This window comes from Lissotriton vulgaris, chromosome 9 (genome assembly GCF_964263255.1).
Source record: "Lissotriton vulgaris chromosome 9, aLisVul1.2, whole genome shotgun sequence".
NCBI lineage: Eukaryota > Metazoa > Chordata > Amphibia > Caudata > Salamandridae > Lissotriton > Lissotriton vulgaris.
Window position 1 is genome coordinate 1,233,124,147 of NC_141697.1, and position 27,465 is coordinate 1,233,151,611.

At 44.5% G+C, this 27,465-nt stretch overlaps 1 protein-coding gene across 1 annotated transcript in view; it reads right to left on the reverse strand.

Annotated features, from left to right (window-relative positions):
* The window catches only part of BRPF1 (bromodomain and PHD finger containing 1), a 214,595-nt gene that overhangs the window by 100,620 nt on the left and 86,510 nt on the right, over positions 1–27,465 (reverse strand). Inside the window, exons 6-7 of the mRNA XM_086939380.1 lie at positions 23,831–23,962; positions 11,194–11,340 (exon numbers count right to left, since the gene is read on the reverse strand). Coding sequence (XP_086795506.1) covers positions 11,194–11,340; positions 23,831–23,962 — 279 coding nt within the window. The remainder of the gene's footprint in view (positions 1–11,193; positions 11,341–23,830; positions 23,963–27,465) is intronic.

Sequence of the window (27,465 nt, forward strand, 5' to 3'; positions counted from 1 at the left end):
GCAGATGTTAGCTTCTTTCGAATGTCCATGGAAAATTGTGGAACATTTAAATAAATATACTGTCTGATTTAAGGAGCTGTGCTTCCAAATTCAAGGGAGTCTGGATCAGGTGGGATATCTGGCCTTGTCATCTGGTGAGATTTTGCTTTCATAGCAATGTTTGTGCAGTTTCACTGACATTTGCTGCAGCTCAGTGTATAGCCATCCTCTGAGCCACTTGGGAGCAATGAGAATTATTGTCGCCTGACAATTCTGGAGTTTCAAGATTAACAATGGTATTAATGGAATCAGAGGAAAGGACTCGAGAAATACCCTTGACCACTTAATCAAAAGGGCGAGGCCGTGAGAACATGAACCTGGAAGCAAAGTCTTAGCATTATTTATTCTGAAATGCAAAAACAATTTTTGGACAGCCCTACTCTTCTTATACTATGAACACCACTGTCTAGAATCCATTTGTGGCTTTCTTAGTAACATCTGCTTATGAAATCTCCTTGTCAGGTAAGAACTCCGGGTAAGTGAACTAGATTTACCGACAGGCCCTACGTCCAGCTGTAGCTGTTCTGCATCTCTAGTTCTATCTTGTGCCTCCTTGTTTGTTGAAGTATGGACTGTTGTGTTGTCTGTTTCAATGATAATGTAGTTTAAATGTCAGAAATGGTTAGAAGGCGTCGATAGCCATGTGGTTTCCTCTGCATTCCAAGAAAGTGATGTAATGATGATTCCCCTTCCTTGAACAAAGACATGGCAAGCACAGAGGTCCTAGGCAGGCTCCTCACCTTGAGAGTGACCCATCAATCACAATCATTTAAATTGATGTGATGATGATTCCCCTTCCTTGAACAAAGACATGGCACACACAGAGGTCCTAGACAGGCTCCCCACCTTGAGAGTGACCCATCAATCACAATCATTTAAATTGATGTGATGATGATTCCCCTTCCTTGAACAAAGACATGGCAAGCACAGAGGTCCTAGGCAGGCTCCCCACCTTGAGAGTGACCCATCAATCACAATCGTTTAAATTGATGTGATGATGATTCTCTTTCCTTTAACAAAGACATGGCACACACAGAGGTCTAAGGGAGGCTCCCAACAGTGAGTATGACCCATCAATCACAATCATTTAAATTGATGCGATGATGATTCTCCTTCCTTGAACAAAGACATGGCTCACACAGAGGTCCAAGGCAGAATCCCCGCCTTGAGAGTGACCCATCAATCACAATCATTTAAATTGATGTGATGATGATTCTCCTTCCTTGAACAAAGACATGGCTCACACAGAGGTCCTAGGCAGGCTCCCCACCTTGAGAGTGACCCATCAATCACAATCATTTAAATTGATGCGATGATGATTCTCCTTCCTTGAACAAAGACATGGCTCACACAGAGGTCCAAGGCAGAATCCCCGCCTTGAGAGTGACCCATCAATCACAATCATTTAAATTGATGTGATGATGATTCCCCTTCCTTGAACAAAGACATGGAACACACAGAGGTCCAAGGCAGGCTCCCCACCTTGAGAGTGACCCAACAATCACAATCATTTAAATTGATGTGATGATGATTCTCTTTCCTTGATCAAAGACATGGCAAGCACAGAGGTCCTAGGCAGAATCCCCGCCTTGAGTTTGACCCATCAATCACAATCATTTAAATTGATGTGATGATGATTCTCCTTCCTTGAACAAAGACATGGCACACACAGAGGTCCAAGGCAGAATCCCCGCCTTGAGAGTGACCCATCAATCACAATCATTTAAATTGATGTGATGATGATTCCCCTTCCTTGAACAAAGACATGGAACACACAGAGGTCCAAGGCAGGCTCCCCACCTTGAGAGTGACCCATCAATCACAATCATTTAAATTGATGTGATGATGATTCTCTTTCCTTGATCAAAGACATGGCAAGCACAGAGGTCCTAGGCAGAATCCCCGCCTTGAGTTTGACCCATCAATCACAATCATTTAAATTGATGTGATGATGATTCTCCTTCCTTGAACAAAGACATGGCACACACAGAGGTCTAAGGCAGGCTCCCAACAGTGAGTATGACCCATCAATCACAATCATTTAAATTGATGTGATGATGATTCTCCTTCCTTGAACAAAGACAAGGCTCACACAGAGGTCCTAGGCAGAATCCCCGCCTTGAGAGTGACCCATCAATCACAATCATTTAAAATTAAGTGATGATGATTCTCCTTCCTTGAACAAAGACATGGCACACACAGAGGTCCTAGGCAGGCTCCCCACCTTGAGAGTGACCCATCAATCACAATCATTTAAATTGATGTGATGATGATTCTCTTTCCTTGATCAAAGACATGGCTCACACAGAGGTCCTAGGCAGGCTCCCCACCTTGAGAGTGACCCATCAATCACAATCATTTAAATTGATGTGATGATGATTCTCTTTCCTTGATCAAAGACATGGCACACACAGAGGTCCTAGGCAGGCTCCCCACTGTGAGTTCGACCCATTAATCAGTCATTTAAATTGATGTGATGAGGATTCTCCTTCCTTGAACAAAGACATGGCAAGCACAGAGGTCCAAGGCAGGCTCCCCACCTTGAGAGTGACCCATCAATCACAATCGTTTAAATTGATGTGATGATGATTCTCCTTCCTTGAACAAAGACATGGCACACACAGAGGTCCTAGGCAGAATCCCCGCCTTGAGTTTGACCCATCAATCACAATCATTTAAATTGATGCGATGATGATTCTCCTTCCTTGAACAAAGACATGGCCCACACAGAGGTCTAAGGCAGGCTCCCAACAGTGAGTATGACCCATCAATCACAATCATTTAAATTGATGTGATGATGATTCTCCTTCCTTGAACAAAGACATGGCACACACAGAGGTCCAAGGCAGGCTCCCCATATCGAGAGTGAACCATCAATCACAATCATTTAAATTGATGCGATGATGATTCTCCTTCCTTGAACAAAGACATGGCAAGCACAGAGGTCCTAGGCAGGCTCCCCACCTTGAGAGTGACCCAACAATCACAATCATTTAAATTGATGTGATGATGATTCTCTTTCCTTGAACAAAGACATGGCACACACAGAGGTCCAAGGCAGGCTCCCCACTGTGAGTGTGACCCATCAATCACAATCATTTAAATTGATGTGATGATGATTCTCCTTCCTTGATCAAAGACATGGCACACACAGAGGTCCTAGGCAGGCTCCCCACTGTGAGTGTGACCCATCAATCACAATCATTTAAATTGATGTGATGATGATTCTCCTTCCTTGAACAAAGACATGGCTCACACAGAGGTCCTAGGCAGGCTCCCCACCTTGAGAGTGACCCCTCAATCACAATCATTTAAATTGATGTAATGATGATTCCCCTTCCTTGAACAAAGACATGGCAAGCACAGAGGTCCTAGGCAGGCTCCCCACCTCGAGAGTGAACCATCAATCACAATCATTTAAAATTAAGTGATGATGATTCTCCTTCCTTGAACAAAGACATGGCTCACACAGAGGTCCTAGGCAGGCTCCCCACCTTGAGAGTGACCCAACAATCACAATCATTTAAATTGATGTGATGATGATTCTCCTTCCTTGAACAAAGACATGGAACACACAGAGGTCCAAGGCAGGCTCCCCACCTTGAGAGTGACCCAACAATCACAATCATTTAAATTGATGTGATGATGATTCTCCTTCCTTGAACAAAGACATGGCTCACACAGAGGTCCTAGGCAGGCTCCTCACCTTGAGAGTGACCCATCAATCACAATCATTTAAATTGATGTGATGATGATTCCCCTTCCTTGAACAAAGACATGGCACACACAGAGGTCCAAGGCAGGCTCCCCACCTTGAGAGTGACCCATCAATCACAATCATTTAAATTGATATGATGATGATTTTCCTTCCTTGATCAAAGACATGGCACACACAGAGGTCCAAGGCAGAATCCCCGCCTTGAGAGTGACCCATCAATCACAATCATTTAAAATTAAGTGATGATGATTCTCCTTCCTTGAACAAAGACATGGCACACACAGAGGTCCAAGGCAGGCTCCCCACCTTGAGAGTGACCCATCAATCACAATCATTTAAATTGATGTGATGAGGATTCTCCTTCCTTGAACAAAGACATGGCAAGCACAGAGGTCCTAGGCAGGCTCCCCACTGTGAGTTCGACCCATTAATCAGTCATTTAAATTGATGTGATGAGGATTCACCTTCCTTGAACAAAGACATGGCACACACAGAGGTCCTGGGCAGAATCCCCGCCTTGGCAGCAAACCATCAATCACAATCATTTAAATTGAAGTTTGCTTTTGAATGGCTACATCTGGCAGAAGATTGGTTTCTACGCATCACGAGGAGAGACATTTTTTTCTGATTTCAAGATCAAGACGGTCGTCCCAGTTCATCCCAATTGGGACTACTGACCTATCAGGCATTTATTGAGAGGGCTCAGGTATAGCCTTGCATTTCGGCCAAATGCAGGAAGCTATGGCACTCAGCAAAAATTATATCGGACTGGCTGATGGCTAAGGAGCCTTATAAAGCAGCTGACACTTCTCCCAGATCAAGGACCACTGTGACTAATGTTACCCCCATTCAAGTCAGGGCTTGTAAAGGGACTGTGACTGGTTTCTGATTCTTTATTTGGAGACCTAGACTGTGAAATAGATAATCTGTCCTGCACTAGGGGCCAGATTAGGCGGATGAATATTCTTTGACATAAAAGGGAGGTTGCCACGACTGCCATGTGTTTAGAGAATTTCTGAGAATGCAGGTTTCATACAGCTGGATAGCGCATATTAGTAATGTGATGTTCCTACAATGAATGGCAGGTATTTTGGGGGTCTATTCGACATTGCTATGTGGAATAGGCATCTTGTATATCCACAGCGTGCAGTCACACCCCGTACCTGAAATGTGGGAAAGTTTGATGGAGTGCTAACATACAGAATGCGTCCCTTTTGATCTACTTATTAGCCACACACAGATCAAAGACTGGTCTGAATCCTCTCACTGGATATTTTTTTCTAAACCAGCAAATATCTTGAATAAATACCTCTCCCAGATGATGAGTGGGCAGAGTCAATAGCAACTGTTAGGAGGCCACAGAGAAAGGGGCAGGTGAGACAATGCTGACAGTCTTTGATCTGCCCATCTGTTGGTTGGAGTTTCTTTGGCACTGCTGTTCGAACCAAAGAGAGGATTGAACCTTCTGCCAAAAAAAGCGAAGTGGTCTTTGAGACTATACTGTGATCTAAACAACAACTTCTCTTCAAGAACCTCAGACTTCAAAGTCTTTGCTTTATTTTTCATCCATGCTATTTCTTCCTCAGTATATTGTGTCAATGGGAATGCTGCACAAAATGAGAGGTTTTGATTTTTAAGCTGTCCATCAGCGGTCTGGCACAATCAGAAACAACAGGGCAGGTGAATACCTTAGCAATAAATGGATGTGGGCAGCTGCCGAATCAGGTTACACTGATCACTTAGTTTGAGACAAAGGAACACCTGCAAACCATGCAATGTCTTGGTGGGTTGTCGGAGAAAGATTTACAATTTCTCAGTAAGAACAGCCTTGAAGAGAGGTCACACTTGCCCTTTGCAGTGCCTGCTGTCCCACAACATATTCTTGTTTGCCAGATTTATACTTTTATTTTCCCTGTCAGGAGGAGCTAATTTTTCAGGGGCAGGTCTGTTTTCCAATAACAGCATATGGCTTGGAATCTGCTTCCGGTCGAAGTGGCTTGTACTCCTTTAGCAGACAGGGAATTTCTTTCACTGTGGTTGGTGTGAAGAATTCTTCAGACAATTCCAGTAAGACTGGTACGAGGTAATAGAGGTCTTGTGGATGCTTGGGGATAAAGAGTCTCCATTATGATGGACACCAATGCTTGTGGTTTTTCTGTAGATATATTTAGCTTTTACATTGAAGATGGTGATATCCTCCATCTGGGAGCCTCTTGAAGGTGAGCCGGCATGAGATATAGGAGCATAGGACAACTTTGGTCTCTCATCATCGGAGCGTGAATGAAATCTCAAAAGTTAAGGAGACACGTCTATGCTTCCTTGGCATACGTGGGGAGCCTAAATCCCTCATGGAAGATCTAGGTGTTTGAGGAATAATACTGCCAGTTGGGAGTCAAAAGCAATTTTCTTATGGGTATCAAATGTTTGAAACTGACAAAAGGTGATGGGGTATGTTTGCAAACAGTCTAACCACTGGAAATCGCTTGGGGTAGTATTTCAACCCACCATGATGGAATGAGAAATGCTTTAAAAGAAAAGCTTCTTTCACACAAGACTTTGCATATAGCACATGGCAGAAGATATTCAATATTACATAAACAATGAATATGTTATAGAAGATTTTAGCTCAAATTTATACTTCAAACATATGTGGTAGCCTAGACAACATGCCACGATTATTGAATGTTGGAAATTAAATACACAATGGTAAAGTTAAAAAAAAAACTGAAACAATGTGGTGCAATTAAAAAAAAAAAAACTTTACTCTGAACAGAGTAAAATGTGATGTCATACTTGACCCTGCTATGCAAGAGAAGTGCACTTAATGAAATTAAACAGATCAAAATGAAAAGGGGATTACGTCCCTTAACATCCTATACGGATCGTTTGTACTAAATAGGGGGGCTTCTTTATTCTGCGCATCTTAGTAGCTATAAGGCCACGGTAGGTTCAACTAACTACCGCTTAACCTTTTCATTTAATTTAACTTTAAAGGTTGTATATAGCGCTGGCTAGACCTGGAGGTATCAGAGCGCTTTACGTGAGCATCAGATCATAGTTACAGGTTACATCGTTACAAAGGTTACACAGTTGAGAAGTGTGGCTCAAGTTGTTGGAGCGGCAGACCCTGATGCAGAGGTCTGGCCCGGACCAGGGTTCAATTCCCCGCCTCGGCGGGTCTTGGGCTCAAATTTCCCCAGACCTGACAATTCTCGCCTCGGTGCCTATTCCAATCATGGAGTCCCACTCTGTAACTCTGGGCAATAGCTTGCTTAATCTCCACAACGGCCCCTCGCAGCGGGATGCCTGGCTTTCACCTTGGGGATGCCCAGTAATGGGTTATCTCGCAGGGGAATACCAGGACGGGTTCCCTAAGCAAGCGCTGGGACGCTTTCGGGCAGCCATGCGCTCTACAAATCAAATTTCAGTTATTAGAGCATGGCAACATAGTTACTTGTAAGGTCAAGATAAACAATAAGGACAAATACGTAAGGGGAAAAATTCAGGGGAGGGGGGAAAGAGCTGGGGATGTAGACTGGGGTGCCATACCATACCTCAGCTATGAGTGCCTCCCTTGGCGCAGAGGACTCTCTCAGTGGGTACGCTCAGACTCCGGAGTATAAATATTGGATCTTTCCCCAACAAGAAGAGAAGTAGTTCTTAGTCAAAGTGCACAAAGGACAGGGGGCTAGGCAGACTAGCAGGAAAGGTGCGAGATTCAGGGGAGAGTGGATAGGAGCTAGGGAGGTAGACAAAGAGAGAAAGAGTACTAAATGGGAACAAATTTAATTAATCAGTTATTATAAAGCTCTGGCTAGACCCGATGGAGTCAGAGCACTTTACATGAGGGACAATAATGTTGCAATTTACATCAGTTAAAAGTTACATAAGTATCGAGAAAAGCATTTAAAGAACTTAGGGGACAAGGTGAATGGAGCAAGGAAGGGTAAGGGGATAGGGTAAAGGGGTAGAAGGAAGATAGGACGTAGAGACAAGGGGAAAATCTGCCCAAGTTCCGGCTGGGTAGGTGACGGCAGGGAGGGGGAGTCCACAACCCATCTCCTCTTTAGCTACATGGTAGCTCCACCGGGCATCAGCCAAATCTCTAGGACTCCACAGTCTGGGGTAAGTTCCGCGGGATCCAAGTCCTGATGTGTAGGCAGGTTAGGGGATAGGTTCAATGTCCAATTGTTGTCCCAGGGTAGTAAAACAACGTGAAGGGGACCACTATGAAAGCCATCTTGGGGTCAGGCAGGGACTGTGCTGTACACTGGTGGCCATCCTAAGGTCAGGCATCAGGCAGTAAAAGTCAATATCCAGGACAGTGGCCGCCAGAAAATAACAAATCCAGCGTGCACACACCATCACACGCACAGACAAGCACAAGCACACACCAATTTGAGCACACACTCCCATATGCACACTGACGCACACAGACACGGACATAGCCAGATACATCCAGGAACACAAGCACACATAAAATCCCATGCTCAAAATATAAAAACACCCATATACATGCACACGTAAACACCATCACATAAATGCGCTCACTCTCGTACATGCAGACAGGCACAAACACACAAGCACACAAACAGAAACTAACAAAAACACACATACACATAAAAACACATGCTCCAGAACAAACATACCCACGTACGTTCACACAAATACATGCATACACACACACACACACACACACACACACCATCCCACACACAGACATGTAGCGTTGGGACGCCTCAGGGTAACCACGAGCTTTATAAGTTTTCCTTTCATTTCATTTCTCATGGCTCAAGGCGTCTTATGGATTCACCAGTCGGCTGGTAGATATTACACCATATCAGAGGCAGCTTACGATGTTGGTGCCATACTTCTGGTGTCATCTTCTCCTTGATGCACATCTCCGCCATCTTGTTGGAATATAAGGGGCTCGGAGTCTCACCTTCCAAGCTGGATTTCTCTCTTCAGGCACAGCATTCCATGCAAACAACGCCGGAATCTGATGGCTGAGCGGGTCTCAGGGCTAGAGGCTTCAAAATACGCCTTTTTTTTACAGGATCATGACCGGTGGAGCAGCACTGTTCTTAAAACAGAACATTTGACTCAAGGATGCAAGGTTTTCTGTCTCATGACTCAGCCATTTCATTAACAGATTCAATGCTTTTAAAAGAATGTTATCTGTGATTTTTCTATTTGCTTATCAGGGATTGCAGCTGTTGTGACTAAACATCCTCCTTACAATAATGAAACTTTTTAAATTACACTTCAGCTCCACCTATGAAGTTTCAGAAAAACCAGAGGCCGAAAATAAATTGTAGTTGCTAGCGTTAATGTTAGTCTTTCAACCCACACACACATTTACATTACAAGTAAGCAAGCATGCGAACTAGCAATGAGGTATGACTTAAATTGCAGGCCCAAGTTAATGGCTGCATGTAAAGAAACTGCTAGCAGTGTGATGAGGATGGTAACTGGGAGAAGGGACTCAAGTGGTGTGGCGCACGGGGAGGCATTACTGGCGACACGGATGTAAGGAGGGAATGCGCCAAAAACTAGTACGCAGTATGAACGTTAAATGCATGGGAGGTGGTGATGAAGATTCAATTTGTTATAACCCTTAATGAACATCAAAACAATGTGTCTATAACACAATGGATCGCTGGCTGCTGCTGCGAACTGGGTGATTTATACATGGGTGACCTTCGTGGACGCACAACAATTTGGCATCAGACCAGTCCAATTCTTGCAGTAAGCTGAAGTGGCTAAAAAAGTCGGAGAAACATGGCAAGAATTTCCTGGAGCCCCTGTCGCTGATGTCGCAACGGACGTGCTGTTGAAGATGGAGGTTGATAACCCTTATGTTTAAGGCTCTGAAAGAAGACAGAGTGGAGACTCCCATGAAGGAGAGAGAGCTGTGGGAGACAGATCTAGGAGAACAGTTGACGGACACGAAATGGAATGCGACTCCGGCGCTGGTAAAAGAGGTGTTCAGCCATGCAGGTTTCCAATCAGTACACTTTATCTTCTCCCCTGTACCTATATGTGCGCCCGCGGCCCAAACTGTACAAAATATATCAATATAGATTCACGAGGTGTCCTAGATGCGGGAAGCGTGAACCACACATGATATGGACCTATATCAAGAATATTAGATACTGGCACCGGAAAGTAGATGGGTTGACAGTGATATTCGACATGCAAATCAGCGCTACTATGAAGCATTGCAGATTAGACATCATACATATAGCTAAAGACCTGAAAATGCAGCATGGATTTGTTTTTTTGGATTGGTCCTAGCAAAGAGACGGGTGGCAATAAACTGGATTAAACTGACCATAGACTCCTGGGAGTGAGATCCGACAGGGTGGTCATTAGACGATGAACTTCGCATGTGTGACACTAGTACAGATGAAAGGGTAGTAGACAACATAGACCAATAGTTGTGCCTCAACACAGAAGGTGGGATGGTAAAGACAAGAACGATGACTCACACAGGGTGCCAGAAGTAGACTACTACAATACAGACTGACGAAGCTGAACATGATTGGAGCGGGAGGGGCACCTTTTTTGTGTATTATAAATATATTGTTCTGGATACTCATGTGACTGATCATGTTAGCACTGCGGTCCAGTTGGAGAAGTGGAGAAGTGTGGCTCAATGCTTAGAGCGGCAGACCTTGATGCAGAACGCTGGCCAGGGACCAGGGTTCGATTCCCGCCTCGGCGGGATTTCGGGCTTAAATTCCTCTGACCGGATACTCTCGCCTCAGTGCCGATTCTAAGCATGGGTCCCACGCTGCAACTCTGGGCAATAGCTTGCTTAGTCTCCACAAAGGCCCCCTGATACACAAGGGATGCCTGGTTTCACCATGGGATGCCCAGGAGTGGACACCCCACAAGGAAAAGCCAGGAGGGGTTCCCTTGTGGTAGGAGTACAAGCGCCGGGATGCCTCCGGGTCACTGTTCGCGCTATACAAATACGCCACATTTACATTTACATTTACAGATAGGAGAGGAGGGGATTGATGGTGAACTGCAAACTACTACATTAACTGTATACCCAAGTCACAGCAATATAGGCATAATTGTGAACTCTGGACAGAATACTGGGTCTGTAATGTTTCTGTTCTTGTATTGCAAAAGAAAAAAGAAAATACATATTCTAACACATAAAAAAAACTGCTAGCAAATACATCACTCTGAACTGCCCAGTGGCAAGCATAGAAAATCTGGTACCCTACAGAGACAAACCAAAGGCCACGATTTCATTTTCAACCAATACTGCAGTATATAAATTCCAAATGGGTTGAAAGGCACAAAACTTAGACAATGTACTTGTGTTCACTATTCGTTTCTCACAATTCAGATACGGCACGCAAGGCAGCACAATCAATGTAATGAGCAATGGATAAATTGATGATGAGGATGGTTCTTACTTGGTAGATTTCTGTTACCTCAGACAGAGGGACAGGCTGGTTAAAGAGGTTGTTAGTATCCTTTTCCTGAAGCTGCTCCAACGTTTTACGAAGCAGAATGAGAAAAGGGGTCAACTGTACTTCCAGTGCCACCTGCTGAACCTTGATCTGAAATAAGATCATACAGACAGTAAGAGATGCTTCCTTCCCGTAAATGTAGGCTCTCATATGGACAGAAGCAAATGACACTCAAATGTGACAATACTTTCCTCTAAAGGAAAAACAGAATGTCCACACACAGCCCTGCCAGTATAAACAAGGATGCACTGACTAATTTGGAGAAGGTAAAATAAAATGCTACCCACCTGTAACCATCGACTAGCTTTGCAGCTGGTTTTGAATAAAATGCTCTGTACAATCCTGCTATTTATTGTAAGCCAAGGGCAACAGCAAGTTGATATTCTTAACATCAGTTTGTCTCAAAAAATGCCCTAAAGACTTATCAGCAAGTCACCCTGAAGCCAACAATGTATTCGAACTCTTCGTCTGCGTCCGTCTATATTTTAGTCCCATATTGTGGTCAGTATACCCATGATAACACTCAAGTAACATTTTCTGTTTGCAATGTTTGCCTAGAGTAAAGACACATGATGCGGGTGGACTGTTAAACTGTACTCTCACCTCAACAACAATTGGTTAGTACCATTGAAAGCCTTCTGTGGGGTACCTGCAATACATGGTAGCTGTTTTCATACGCAGGATGCTTTCTGTGGGGTCAAGGCAAACCATGGCAGCTATTCTCACTTGTAGCTGCTCTCAGATTATGGTGCCTTCTGTGTGCTCAATGTAATACATGGTCTCACATGTAGAAAACCTGCTGCAGAGACCATAGAATACATTCCAGCTATCAGATCCCTCTTTCGACTCTGTTCCACATTCAAGTGCCTTAAACCTACTGGCTTTGTGACCACCATGCTCTCTGGATGGATGATTAGAGACCCCATCAACTTTTCGTTAATCATCAAGTCCACACTTGGGGGCCTTTTTAAACTGTGCCTCAAGAACATTGTAGTGATTGTGGTTTTAAATAAATAGGCAATATGAATATGGTATGCGTTTCAAAATTCCAAAACATTAATCTTGGATATACATTTGCACACCTAATATAGCTTTAGACAGCAAACGCAACATTTCTTCAGTTTAAAAAACACATATTGTCATTATGATGAGTCCCTTCCGGAAGAGGGGCAGCAAGTTCCATTACATCCAACAGTTTTAAAGCTTTATTATACTTTTCAGCAGTATGTAAATCACCATCAAAAGGTCATCTATTAAGAAGTCCATACATCCTGGCTTTGAAGCTTGTTAATAGGTCTTGTATTTATTTCACAGGGTTCCCAGTTCTATACGTAGCTAGAATGTCAGAACTGCTTTGTTTGAATACCCAAAAGTGAATCTCCATCCCTCCAAAGTTTGTAATATGTTGCAAAGGCTTTTCCATCAAGATGATATGTTCAAAGTCCGTATTTATTCAGCACTCCTATCATTGTCAATTTTAACAAAGGCCTCTGGCTCGTTTACCTCCCTGCAGGAATACCTCTTTTTAAACCTGCAATTACATGCATGGCAGTCTGAGACCAAGGTCATTGCATTCTGTAGAAGCAATAGGTTTTTTTAAACCTCAATCTAGAAATACCGAACTGTCCTTGTCCCCTGAGAAAGTGCTGGCAGTCAAGAACTACCTCTTCCAGTTGAGTAAAGTATACAGCCATCTTTGCTTCCCCACCCCATCTGGTTAAAGCCCTTCTTGAATGTTTACTTTTTTTGTATTTTAAAGATCAGGTATCTCGCACATGGGTGGGACTATGCAGTGCTTTTACTATTAATGAAGAACCAGTGATGTTCTTACAAAGGCAGACTTAACAGGTGCCTTATGATTGCAGGGGTAAATCCTGAAACTAAGAGCCGAGCATGGTAACAAGAACAAGCCAGTGTTGAGCAGATGGCTGGCAATAGCTGCTGCATCCCTGCAGTGAGAATGTAAGGACTTGACATGACGTGGCACTCTGCAATCTAAAACCTGGACCTTCTGCAGGTGGAGAATTTAATTCTTCCTCTCATCCTATTGTCACATGTGCTAAACAGTGCTTGGGATTTAGCTATACACCAGCTCTTAGCCATATCTTCTAATGTAAATGAGATGCTTTAGGTAGGAGTTCTAACATTTGGAAGTCCCAGACCCAGTCTTGATAGGGTGGGAGAAATAATTTTTGGCAGGCTTAAGGAATCACTTAATGTGAGAAAGTGTCATATTTCTTGCATGGTATGCCCCCACTTTTTTCTGAATTGCTGATGTGCTTTGACTGAGTGTGCCCTGGGCTCCTGCCAACCAGGTGCCCAGGGCCAGTGTTCCTTCCCTAAAAACTGTGTGAAGCTAAAACCCAATTGGCAACTCTGATCACCTGTCAGCCCCTGGTAAATGGTACCCTAGGTACTCAGGGCATGGTGACCATAGAAGACCCCTAAGGGCTGCAGCACTTATTGTGCCACCCTTAGGGGCCCTGTACTCTGACACACACACACACACACGCACACTGCCTTTGCAGACTGAGTGTCTTGGTGAAGAACTAAACAAAGAGTCGACATGGCACACATCCCTGTGTGCCATGGCCACAAACCCACTGCCCTGGCATACCTCAGCCACCTCTCTAGCTGGGTGCCCTATGCCAGTGGTATGGGCACAGGTGCAGGAGCCTTGTGCCCCTACAGTACCCAGGGCCATTCCTGGGCACTGTAAGTGCAGTGATGCCATTAAGAGTATATGGTGCTGGGAGGTTGTCATTACGAACTCCACAGCCCCATAATGGCTACACTGAAGACTGACAAGTTAGATATCATACTTCTCAGCACATTAAACCCACATTGATGCCAGTGAGGGATTTAAGGTAAAATGCACTACAGAGGGCATCTTAGAGATGGTATGTAACTGTTACCACGTTATTTTTAGCACGCAGTACCGTTACCACAGATCTATTACCACGCAGGATCCATTACCACGGATACCTTCACCACGCAGGTACTATTACAACGCATACCATTACATCGTAAGTTTAGGTAAGTTTATAGGTAAGTTTATCTTTTTTAAATAACATTTATTAGGGGTATTGGGTTTGGGTTTTGGGGTACAGGGGTCTTTTTAGGTTTTAGGGCTGGGTTTGGGTTTTGGGGTACAGGGGTATTTTTAGGTTTTAGGGCTGGGTTTGGGTTTTGGGGTACAGGGGTCTTTTTAGGTTTTAGGGCTGGGTTTGGGTTTTGGGGTACATGGGTCTTTTTAGGTTTTAGGGCTGGGTTTGGGTTTTGGGGTACAGGGGTATTTTTAAGTTTTAGGGCTGGGTATGGGTTTTGGGGTACAGGGGTCTTTTTAGGTTTTAGGGCTGGGTATGGGTTTTGGGGTACAGGGGTCTTTTTAGGTTTTAGGGCTGGGTATGGGTTTTGGGGTACAGGGGTATTTTTAGGTTTTAGGGCTGGGTATGGGTTTTGGGGTACAGGGGTATTTTTAGGTTTAATGGCTGGGTTTGGGTTTTGGGGTACAGGGGTATTTTTAGGTTTTAGGGCTGGGTTTGGGTTTTGGGGTACAGGGGTATTTTTAGGTTTTAGGGCTGGGTTTGGGTTTTGGGGTACAGGGGTATTTTTAGGTTTTAGGGCTGGGTTTGGGTTTTGGGGTACAGGGGTGGTTTTAGGGCTGGGTATGGGTTTTGGGGTACAGGGGTATTTTTAGGTTTTAGGGCTGGGTATGGGTTTTGGGGTACAGGGGTATTTTTAGGTTTTAGGGCTGGGTATGGGTTTTTGGGTACAGGGGTATTTTTAGGTTTAAGGGCTGGGTATGGGTTTTGGGGTACAGGGGTATTTTTAATATAGATTTACAAATATTACAATTAAAATTAATTTCATTAATATAATTATTTAATGATTAAATAATGAATAATTAAATTAAATATTAAAAAAATAATTTTTTTAAATTTATTTATACTTACCTATACTTACGTTGTAATGGTATGCGTTGTAATAGTATGTGCGTTGTAGTGTATTGCGTTGTAAGGGTATCCGTTGTAACATGACCTGCGTTGTAAAAAAATCCGTGGTAATGGTATGCGTGCTAAAAGTACGCGTTGTAACGTCATATATCCCTTAGAGATGCCCCCTGAAACCTAGCATACAATCCACGTCTTGTCTGAGAGGCTGCCTAGGCTGCCACACAGCAGACATGTTGCTGGACCCCTGGGTGGAGAGCCCCCACTCTCTTGAGCCTGCAACAATGCACATCCTGGGACGAGGTGCCAAGCCTCCTCCCGCAGGAGGGGCAGGGGAAGCTTCAAAGGTATGCCGCCTTTGTGAGCTGCTCCAGGCCACTAGCTGTACTCAGCAACTGGCCCCCACCGGTTCTGACCCCCACTCTGGCGGGAAGACTGGCGGAAAACCCTACGCGAGGAAAGGGGGTGTGCCAGCCTGTGCCAACTCCACCCCTCAGGCGGTAGAGGCGAGGTGAAGCACAACTCTGAGCTCCTGCCATCTTGAGGATGGGGAGCCCTGCCCAATCAGAGATAGACTCCTGCCCCCCTCCCACAGGAGACTAGCTGGATAGGGGGTGTACTCACCCCAGGACAGGGACCTATTGGTCCCTGCCCTTCTTTTCACCTTACGCCTGTAAGGTATCCCTTCTTCCCTACCTGCAACACCCCTAAATTTAGTATTTAGGGGCACCCTGAACTTTCCTTCCTCAGATCCCGATTTTGAAACTAGAAAGAAGACCAAGAAGAAGAAGACCTGCTGTGCAGCTGCTAACAAAAGGACAACACCAACTGACTTGGCCCCAGCCCTACAGGCCTGCTGATCCTTGAACCTGCTCCTGCTAAATGCTGGCATCTCCTGCGGACAGCAACCTCGAGAACCCCGGAGGACCTGCCTGCCTTGACCCTCTTAGAGACTGGGACTCCCAAGAGCAGTGGCTCTGCTTGAACAGCAATACCCCTGGTGCCAGCCAGGAACCGCAAATCCTGTACACTCTGCACCCGCCGAGCCCGGCCTGTGCCTGAGCGAATAAGGACCCTGAGGACGTCCCCCGCGATTTTGGCCTGGAATCCAGTGCCCTACTCGACGACCCAGACTATGCCTGCAGCCTCAGTACCAGGGACCCCTCTTACCGCGACCAGCAGAGGGTAAGATTTCCAGACGTCAAAAGACACCCCTGCACCTGGCGCCCTCCGGCCCCCTGTGCCCAACCCCTCGAAAGGTTGGTCGCTCCCAAAGATCCTCCGTCCCAGAGCCTGCGTCCATTTTCCAAGATCTCCATTGAATAACATTGAGCGCCCGACGGCTCAAAAGCACCCTGCACCCAGCCGCCCGAGTGCCCCTGGCAGTGCAACCTTTGTCCTAACCTACTTCCCCATTTGCTCTTAGAAGTGAATCGGAGACCAGCTCCCACAGCCGCGTGGCCTGCTTGCCAGCAGCCACCAACCGAAGGCCCCTTGCCTTTAGTTGGATAACATTGGGCCTAACTACCTCTTCACCCGGCTGCCCCTGTGCTGCTGAGGGTGTACCAAGTGTACCTACCTGACCCTGGGAGACCCCTGAGTCTATGCCCAGAACCTCAACTCTGCCAGTAGAGTACTTACCTAAAAGCCGATAACTCACTTTTCTTCCATAGGCTAACATTGACTGGTTTCACTTGGAAATTCTTCAAAGTGTGGAGTTTTGGAACTTTAAAATATTCATCTAAAATCAGCCAAACAACGAATTCCGATTTACTCACCTGTTATAAGGAGAGACCTCAGTGCTGCATCCTTTAGCCCAGGACTGACCCTGAAAAGTAATTTTAAACGTACCTACCAGTAACTTGAATTTCCTCAAATAGGATATCATTGCCTGCTTTTTGCTGAAAAAGTTTAGAAGAGTCGATTTTTGAAACTTACAAATATTCTTTAAAAATCGTGCCAACGATAACGTAATTTCTTACCTGTTTTAGATAGACGTCCCAGTGCTGAACCTACGAGCACAGCACTGGATTACAAAAGTAACACGATCATATTTTACCTGCAAACTGAATTTCCTTCCATAGGATATCATTGGTAATTTCACCTGGAAAGGGGTGTGGGGGGTTGCACGAGTGATCAAGTGGGTTAATGCTAGACTAGGAATATAGATCAGTCTCGGACTGGGTCTTTCAGGTCAGGGTCAGTCTTTGTTTTCAGGTCAAATTATCTTTTGAGTTTGAGCTTTGGTTTTCAGTGAGGCTATCCTATGAAGTTGATCCTCCAAATGAACTTTAGTTGGTATTTCAAGGGGACTGGCCATGGATGAGGCTCAATGGATGTCGCAGATTTGAATCTTGCCTGGTGCACACAGCCTTTCATCCTTCAGAGCGATAAAATGATAACCAGTGAGCTGGGTTACGATAAACATGTGTCAGTCAGCAAAGATACTTAAGCAATCTCCTACCACTCATTCTGAACAGTTCCTTCTCATCTCCCCTGAACTAGTATCCAAAACGCTTCGTACCTCGAAATCCAGCTCTCCACTGGACCACTGCTCCCTGGCATTTCCAAAACTAGCCCCTAAACTGATACCTACCAATCTCATATTTTCAAGTCCATGTTTACCTCTGGAGGATTCCCCTCCATATGGAAAAAAACCTCCATTCCCGCTTTGGTCAAGAAGCCCACACTGGATCCTACTGACCCCAGCAACTATTGCTGTCTACTGACCCCCACCTGCAAAAATTGTACAAAAAATAATGACCATGCAGCTTTCTCAATTCATCCAAGAGAACCATTTATTGGATCCAACTCAGTTCAGATTCAGACCTGGACATAGAACAGAGTCTGCCCTAATCAAAGCCTCCGATGAAGTAAGGGCTGCATTACACCGAGGAGGATCCGCGGCTCTTATTCTGGTCGATCTACCTGCAGCTTTCAACATGATTGACCACAAAACTCTGATCAAGCATCAGGCCAAACTAGGAATCAAAGACAAGGCCTTGTCGCTCCTGACTTCCCTTCTCTCTCTCAGAGACTACAAACAGCTGCTTTAGGCCAGCACAAATCCTCCCCTTTTTCACTTCCTTGTGGGGTTGCACAGGGATCCTTGCCCAGTCCAACATTATTTAACATCTATGTCACAGAACTACTCTAACCAGAACTTTCGATTTTCACTCACTTCTTACGCCGATGACACTCAGCTAGCTATATCAGCGTTAAACAATGACTCCCAAATTTTCAACCTGTTTCCATGACTGTATGTGCGCTATCAGTTCTCGGATGAACAGTCACTGTCTGAATCTCAACTCTGAGGTGGTAATCTTTGGAAACTTTTCACCAACCTGGACCCCTGCTTGGTGGCCAAAAGAACTGGTGCCCCTTCCTGTAACCCCCATGACCAAAGCCAAGAACCTGGGAGTACAAGCTTACAACAAGCTTAATTATGGCACCCAAGTGATGGCCGTGGTCTCATCATCCTTTTATACCCTTAGGATAATCAAAAATAAATTTTCGACTTTCCTTCCAGACAACATCAAAAAGACTGTCATCTCTTCCTTAGTTCTATCTCGCGCCAAAGGCAAGCCCTTCTGCGCCACGACCGGGCCTAGGGCCAAGCATGCTGCCCCATTAGGTCCAACTCAACCGCTCACGAGGGACTTTATATTATCACTCAATACTGGCCTAAACACATGCACTCAGACCCTGAACATGGCAAATTGGGAGGGGCCACTGAGCTGTAACCAATGTAAGAAAATGTTTGGGTACTGCAAATTGGCACTGGAAGATAGTCATTCTAAAGGCTTACATGGCGGGCTCATCAATGCAAGACCAATGAGCAAACATGCATTGCATTTCTTTGATCTTATAAAGGAAGGGGATTTAGACTGTCTCTTTATAACTGAGACATGGTTGAAAACCTGGTGTAATCCGGATATTGCAAACGCTCTCCCCCTTGGTTATTTTATCTCAAGGGCAGATAGACCCAAACAACATGGAGGAGGCCTTGCAATAATCTATTGGGACAACCTGAAGTGTCTAACATACTACCTTCCGGACCTCAAAGGAGCAGAGTATGGGTTTTTCGATAACGGTCCATGACTCGTTCACCTATGCAGGAGCATTAATGTCCCGATTTCCAGGGCAGCAAAATGAGTTCTTGGAGAAGTACTTAGTAACCTAACTCTTAGGTCTGCTAATTTTACGCTTTTGGCGGACATAAACTTGCACGTTGACTCCCCCCACAGATCCAGCGGTAACCTGCTTTAAAGACATAATGAGTGTCCTAGGCCTATCCCAGCTCACAATAGACATCACACATAGGGCAGGCCACATCCTCGACTGCATCTGCTCTAATTTAGAAACACTTAATGTAAAACTGCCCCTGATACAAACATGGACAGACCATAATTTTATCCCTTTTGAACTCCTAGTTAAGGATTGCCCAGTGGGCAAAAGTACAGTAAAAGCGATAGCGCCTCCACAGGGAAAACCCAGCTGGAAAAACATTATAGGGCACCCCGACTTTATGAATAAAGCCCTAGAAAAGAGGCCATTCTTGACAGGAGACCCAATCAACGATAACCAGTCGTTTGGGGATTGGATAATTGAACGCAGTATGGAGTATGGTCCCACTGCCCCAGAAAGGAAGCACGGAATAAGAAAACATCCGCACCATGGTTCTCATTGCTTCTAAAAGGAAAGCAAGGGGAAGTGAGGGATTTAGAGCGAAGATGGCGCCGAAATTATGAGAGGAATGACCTTAACACGTATAAAGCCGCACGGCGACAGTATCATGCCCTGATAAAAACTGCGAAAACGGATTTCTACACGGAAGCCATAAACAATAATAATAACAAACAAAAAGAATTTTTTAAGATAGTAATTACTTTTATGAACTCCAAAACTCTGCTGAAAGAAATTCCCCCCTCCCAAAGGCTCTGCAACACCGTAGCCGATTTCTTTGAAGAAAAAATCCATACCCTAATCAAAGACTTCCCCTCCCCGATTTCACTGAATTTAAAAGGAGACACCAGGGCAGGGATAGACATTGCCAGCATGAACGTGTTCTCTCCGATTAATTTGGAGGAAACACGCAAAGCCATACTGGCCATTAAATCAGGCTCCCCGTTTGACCCGTGTCCGCCCTTAGTCCTGCAGTCCATGGTGGACATTGTCAACCCCATCATAAATAATATAATAAATTCTTCACTTGACCAGGCCTCAATTCCTGTAGAGTGGAAATGAGCGGCTGCAAAGCCCCTACAAAAAAAGTAGCTAGCGGACCGGACCCTACAACGCTCTCAAACCTACGACCTATCTCGCTGATTCCAGCTCTCTGTAAATTAACGGAGAAATTCGTAAACAGACAGTTAACCGCCTTTTTGGAGGAAAACAACGCCTGGCACCCAAATCAAGCAGGTTTTAGAGCTCAACATTCCACGGAGTCAGCCTTCCTTTTCACCACAGAAACACTGCGAGCTGCCATGGACCAGGGAAAGAAGGCCGTCCTGGTGCTATTAGACCTGTCCGCAGCTTTTGATACGGTCTTCCATACCATCCTTGTAGACCATCTAGCCGCAGCTGGTATAGCAGGAAATGTACTGGGCTGGATCAAAAACTTCTTGGAAAATAGGCGGCAAGTGATCACATTAGGCCATTTCAGTTCGGAGGAAAAACAGCTTACCTCGGGGGTTCCGCAGGGATCCTGCCTGAGCCCAATGCTTTTTAATGTATATATGGCCCCCCTGATTGCACTGATATCATCCTTCAAGATCAACACCATCTCTTATGCGGATGATAAGCAGCTCATCCTGGTGCTGGATGAGGATACAACAGAGGTTGAAGAAAATCTAAAAAACTGCCTTTCAGCCACCTTAGAATGGATGAGCAACAATCATCTGAGGTGTAACTCAGGGAAAACTGATATTCTGCCTTTTGGCCAAGACAATCATTTCAGTCCAAAGCAGTGGTGGCCCGAAGATGCCACCGTCCCTCCAAATACTATCAATGCAGTCAGGAATCTAGGGATCAAGTTCGATGCCACTTTGTCCTTTAAACAACAGGCCCTGGCCGTGGCTGGGACCTGTTTTAGCATCATAAAAGGCCTGAGAAAATGTTTTGATCTATTACTACTCCCAGCTCGAAAAATGGTGGCGGTGGCACTTATAACATCCCGGCTTCACTATTGTAACTGTCTATATGCATGGACCAATAAGGTGGTTGTGCACAAGCTGCAAATGGTCCAGCACGCCACGGACAGATTTGTGTTGAGATGGCATAGGAGAACATCGGCCACAGCGGCGATGGACGCCCTCCACTGGCTACCGATCCACAAGGGGGTATTGTTCAAAGTCCTACTGATCACGAGGGCCCAAATACCTTCAGAGGATGTTTGAGCGATACCTACCCTCACGTAATCTGAGATCCTCAAACGCTAACCTGCTGACCACCCCTACCTTCAGACTAAAAACTAGGAGAGGGAAGGCTCTGGCGGTCTTCGGTTCAAAGGCTTGGAACAAACTGCCCCTTCGCCAAATCACCTCTGAATCAGTGTTTAGGAAATCACTAAAAACCTGGATCTATAGTTTGCCAGACACACTGTGTAAACCCGCCTGGTTTCTCTCAGCGCCAAGATGCTCCGTGGAGTGATGGACGCGCTATATAAAAACAATTTTACATTACATGACATTACATCTAAAATATACTATTGTAATGGCCTCTACATGAACTTACAGGAAAAATATATTCAATAAACTTCAGCCGCCAGGATCCTCAGGATTTCCTCAATTCCATTTTATCTCCCACGGACATCAAAAACTTCACTGGCTACTGGTGAGAAGTCGCATAAAATGTAAAGGGCTATGCATCGCACATAAGGCACTGCATAACACAGGCCCTGACTAGCTAAGGCGCATCTTCCAGTGGTACTCGCCCTGTAGACCCCTGCGCTCCTTAGGAGCCAGGACACTGAGGGCTCTTAGATATCTCAGATTTAAAAAAATGAACTGGGGAGGAAGAAGCTTAGTCACTGGAACTACCAAGCTATGGAATAAACTCCACCCTCCTCTCACCCTCCACCGTAGGGCCCTACACACACTACTCTCCTTTGGAAAGGAGCTAAAGACCTGCCTTTTTTAAACTAAGGGTAGTGCATTAGTGTTCTAGAGCAGTCAGTGCCAAGACACCCTAGGCCTACGGTATACGGGCGCTTTACACATTTGATTAACATAACTGAACATGAGGGAACGTGAATTTTGCAAATACATTCAGTAGAATCCGTACTTACCATAATTAAACCAGCGCCAATGCTGCCACAATGCAATACATTTTTTGACCGAAATGCCCACACCTCTGACATGTAAAAGTTGACGAGATGGCTGAAGAAAAAAAAGTGCAGACTAAAGGTAGATCTCTTCAGTGTTATGAGCGATTACAAAGACAGAATTTAAAAGAGGTATCCCTACACTATATGTGTGAAGGCGGCTCGGTTTATGGCATACCGGTAAGTGGTTATATTGTGTAAAGAGTCCAGAGATTCTCCCACCCAGAAGTGTACAGGGCTCAATGTAAACCCAAGGCGCTTTATTTGTGCTAGTGTGGGCGAGCAGCCTTAGGCCTAACACAGAGGAGAGTAAGCCCTTAGTTAAGCACAGAGTGACTAATAAATTACACTTCAAAAAGGAGATCAACACCAATTTTAGAAAAATAAGTTTCTTTCAAGATTTAGTTTAAGAACAAGATGTTTGCAAAAGGTAAGTATGTTTTTCAGGAAAAATACTTGATACTTTAAAAAGTAGACTGTGCAAATTTCAAGCTTTGCAATGTTCACCTATAGGAGGAAAACAAGAATGCAGTTTTTGCAAGTTAAGTACTGTACTTACAGATTCAGTCTTCGAGGTCTTTGGTCAACATTAGGCAGAGTTCAAATCAGTTCCAAGAGTGCACCACCAGCGGCAAGGAGCAGCAGTGTAGAGGTCAAATTCGAGGTCATGCGCCCAATGTTAACCAATTGATACTGGGGGTCCTCAAAGTCGCGCTGCTCACAGGTAAGTAAAGCGGTGTCAGGGGTCAATCACCTGGAGTTAAGGCCAGGACAAGGTGGGCCACATGGCAGCACCAACTTACCCCGTGAGCGCCTCAGAGACCAGAGGCTCGCGACCCAGAGGTCGAGAAACGTGTCTGGTGGATGCAGGCTATCTAAAGACAGTCGGAGACTACACCAGGTAGTTTTTCAGGGGGTACCTCTGAGATGCCCACTTTCACACACTTTATTGAACACAAACTCCATTCACCTCCGCAAAGTAAGAACACCAATAAAGCAATTTTTTCAAGTTCTGCACTACAACTTGAGTCTTTTGTTTTGCATGCTCTGTGTCAAACACCCTGCTTCTAAGAATTTGCCACATCAGGGTTTAATACCCTCAAAGATGATTGCAAAGGGCAGAGTTTATAAGTTAATGCATTGTTGGGTTTCAAGATGACAGAGGAAAGAGTTATTCAGGTCATGCTTGAAAATCAGGCTGCAGGTAAAACTTGGTAAATTTGTGCAAGAATCTCTAGTTGGAAGGAGTATGAACAGGATCTAACTCTACAAGCATTTGCACATACATCTTACAGCAGCTTACCGTCTCTCGCTTCAGCTTCTCTCTTTTACGGATAAGCTCCACCAGCAGTCGTGCTCTCTCAAGGTCGTGACGGAGACGTTGCCATGCCTTGAGCTGTTCTTTGAGTGTCCATGGTTTATCCTCTGGGTCTTTCTATGAAAACAGCGGAGGCCATAAGAGAAGGAAAATCATTAAATATTGCCCTTCTGATGGGTTAACATCCAGATCACATCTTCCTACCCAATTAAGTTCTCAGATCAGTAGAAGACGACAGTTTCTTAACTTGTACCCGTCCTAAAACTATTTTAAGCGCATAGGACTGGAGACCAAACTAGTAAAATTTAGGCCAGTGCTTCCCAAACTGGAATGGAATTAAACTTTCTCAATCCACCTAGCTTTAATTGAGTTTTTATTAAATGTAACTAAAGCATTATGTGGTAGCACACTTATTTACAAACAGCACATTTGCCATTGAAATGGCCACTAAATCTGCACAGGCCCACAGTTTTACTCATAAAACTATATTTCACACAAATGTGTGGAAATCAGGTGTCAGTGACCATTTATTTGTTTTTCTCCCAGTAAAGTGCCTTGATCCTAATAAAATGTGTGTTTCCATCACACTTCAGAATTACAAGAAGAAATGTGCTTCATTTTTGCTTTCCTAACTGGTGAATATGTACAGTTGTTTTACAGGTACTTACAAGTTGTACGTTATAAATTAGCATAAATGACATAGCCTTTCCTTTCGCAATCCCTATGACCCAGCAAGAATATCACATCATTCACTTTACTTTTCTTTCTCTAACTGCGAAAAAAGAGGAGTTTGTAAACATCAGCCCCCATGTTAAAAAAGTTAAGTAGTTATTTGTCAGAAGATATAGGCTGACATTTGACCTCTCTCCTTGAGGCACAGCAAGATGACAAGATAAATACAGAACTCAAAGGCATCTTTATTTATTGCTTAGACCAGGGGTCTCCAACCTTTTCTGTATTGAGAGCTACTTATGTTCAAAAAAACACATTGTGCGTATAACAAGAGGGAGAGAGAGGACTAGGTAGCTAGTCCGAGTCCCCTAGGGGTTATATGTGATTAAACAAGAAGGACTAGCTTAAGTTGAAGAAAGTGTTACAGTACTCAAATTAGTTCTGTCACGGGCACCTTGTTGGTGTATTCATGAAGCCCTCACCCACCAACCTAGTTGGTGGCATGCTTCATCATCGGGCCCACCCAGTGACACCTAGTATGTCCCGGGCGTGCTACGACGCCTGATTACAGCGGAGCTGGTATATTGCTGAGAGTGCAGTGAGGTTGGGTGAGTTGTGATTTAAAACGGCTTGGTGGTGGTCCCAGTACCCGAGGGTAAATTAAATTTTAATAACTGGGCCGTCACCAGCGGTTAAAAGTAAGGCTACAGGACGCGTAAGGGTGGCGAGTTACTGCTCCCTGCGTCCTTCAGATGGTCGACATGTTTCAGCCAGTGCCTTAGAGTATTCTGGCTTTCCTCAGGACCGATTTTTAAAAAGGTGTGGTGAAATAAAACAGACTAGTGTTGTGGTACAAACTATGTGATACACACACTAAGGCGGGACAACAGGTACAAGGAAGGCTCTGACCAGAAAGACTGGTCATCCCCTTACCGCTTCCCTCCGGGAAGCCTTGGCTAATAACCCAAAGCGTATGCATGAGAAGGGAATCCCCCTCTCACATATAGAAAAACGCCTTAGTGTGTGTATCACATAGTCTGTACCACAACACTAGTCTGTTTTATTTCACCACACCTTTTTAAAAATCGGTCATGAAGAAAGCCATAATACTCGAAGGCACTGGCTGAAACATGTCGACCATCTGAAGGACGCAGGGGGCAGTAACTCGCCACCCTTACGCGTCCTGTAGCCTTACTTTTAACCGCTGGTGACGGCCCAGTTATTAAAATTTAATTTACCCTCGGGTACTGGGACCACCACCAAGCCGTTTTAAATCACAACTCACCCAACCTCACTGCACTCACAGCAATATACCAGCTCTGCTGTAATCAGGCGTCGTAGCACACCCGGGACATACTAGGTGTCACTGGGTGGGCCCGATGATGAAGCATGCCACCCACTAGGTTGGTGGGTGAGGGCTTCATGAATACACCAACAAGGTGCCCGTGACAGAACTAATTTGAGTACTGTAACACTTTGGTCAACTTAAGCTAGTCCTTCTTGTTTAATCACAATAAAACACATTAACAGCTACTAATATTATTAGTGCAGTATAATTTCAATTTCTTTATATGTATATTAATTCAACCAAGCAACATTTTTCTAATTTAATATTCTGGGATGCACACAGGTGAGCTACTCAGAGTTAGCTAAAGAGCTACAGTAGCTCACGAGCTACTGGTTGGAGCCCCCTGGCTTAGACTTTCAAGACCTCCCCCCCCCCCCAAAAAAAAAACAACTATCGGCTTTGAGAAACACTGGTTTAGCAGTATAGTATACTGTCCAATTATCAAATTATATTTTTCCCAGAATAAAAATGAAATCATTTTTTCGGTGGCTAAGAACAAATCTAAAAGGTCACATTTAATACTCTACCACATTATCTGTAGGAAGAAATACTACTGGAGGACGAATACACAGACAATACTTTTTCCAATGTTCCCCACCAAATGTTGCTAGAATGACAATTTGGAAACTCACGTTAAATTTTTAGGCTTAAGATAGGATCAGAAAAGAAGCCTTCTAAGCTTGTGCAAACGGTCCTACTATATTCTAAGCCTATGCAAAGGCTTCTCCTATATCAAAAGCTGTGCAGCTTTAGAAATATTGGTTCTGATAAAGAATCTCCAGAGGGAACCGAGTATTAATCTCTGAAATACCGACACTGCAGGTCAGTCATGGGGAACTTTTGAAGATGGTCATGGAGCTAGGTGGCAGTACTTACAATCCGGGTATCACACCAGTACGAAGTGCGGCCCAACTGATGTTTGGCTGCACATAAGGACAGAGGACATAAGAGGTGGTGCCCTACCCTATCTCTTCAGTTCCTGTAATTATCCAGCCGAGCTAGTGTCAGAAGATGGTATCTATTAAAAACATCTGCAGAGTCTTCATCTTTGAACATCTAACAAGCAATAACCAACCAATACGGACGGGGAGCACCCAGAAAATCAAGTAGAATCTAAGCTACGAGACTGGATTGATCTTACAATCGTTTCATTTGTGGCAATGCTTTACAGAGGTATGGAGCAAAGATAAATTATCGGTCTTGTAGATCTTCTCCAAATGCATTCATCTGAAGAAGAAAGCAGAGAATACTCTGCTCTTTTGAGAATGTGCAATTATCACCCTTATTTATTTGAAAGTTTTATATAGCGAGAACAAGACCCTTACAGGTTAAGAGCGCTTTACAGTGTAAATAAAAGGACATATAGAATCAATATTAGAACGGTCAAGAAGCAGTACAAGATATGGTAGTTCCCCATTGAGGGCAGGATCACTTCGAAGATAATACATAGATCAAAAACAATAATATCACAAGCGAAGTTGAGGGGTCCTGCTCAGAGAGAAAAGTTCCAAGGGTCTAGAGCAGAAATGTGTTCATGAGTAGTTAAACTTCTTTCTTGACAGATACCGTTGAGGGATTCAGTCTGGTTTCAGGGGGTGGA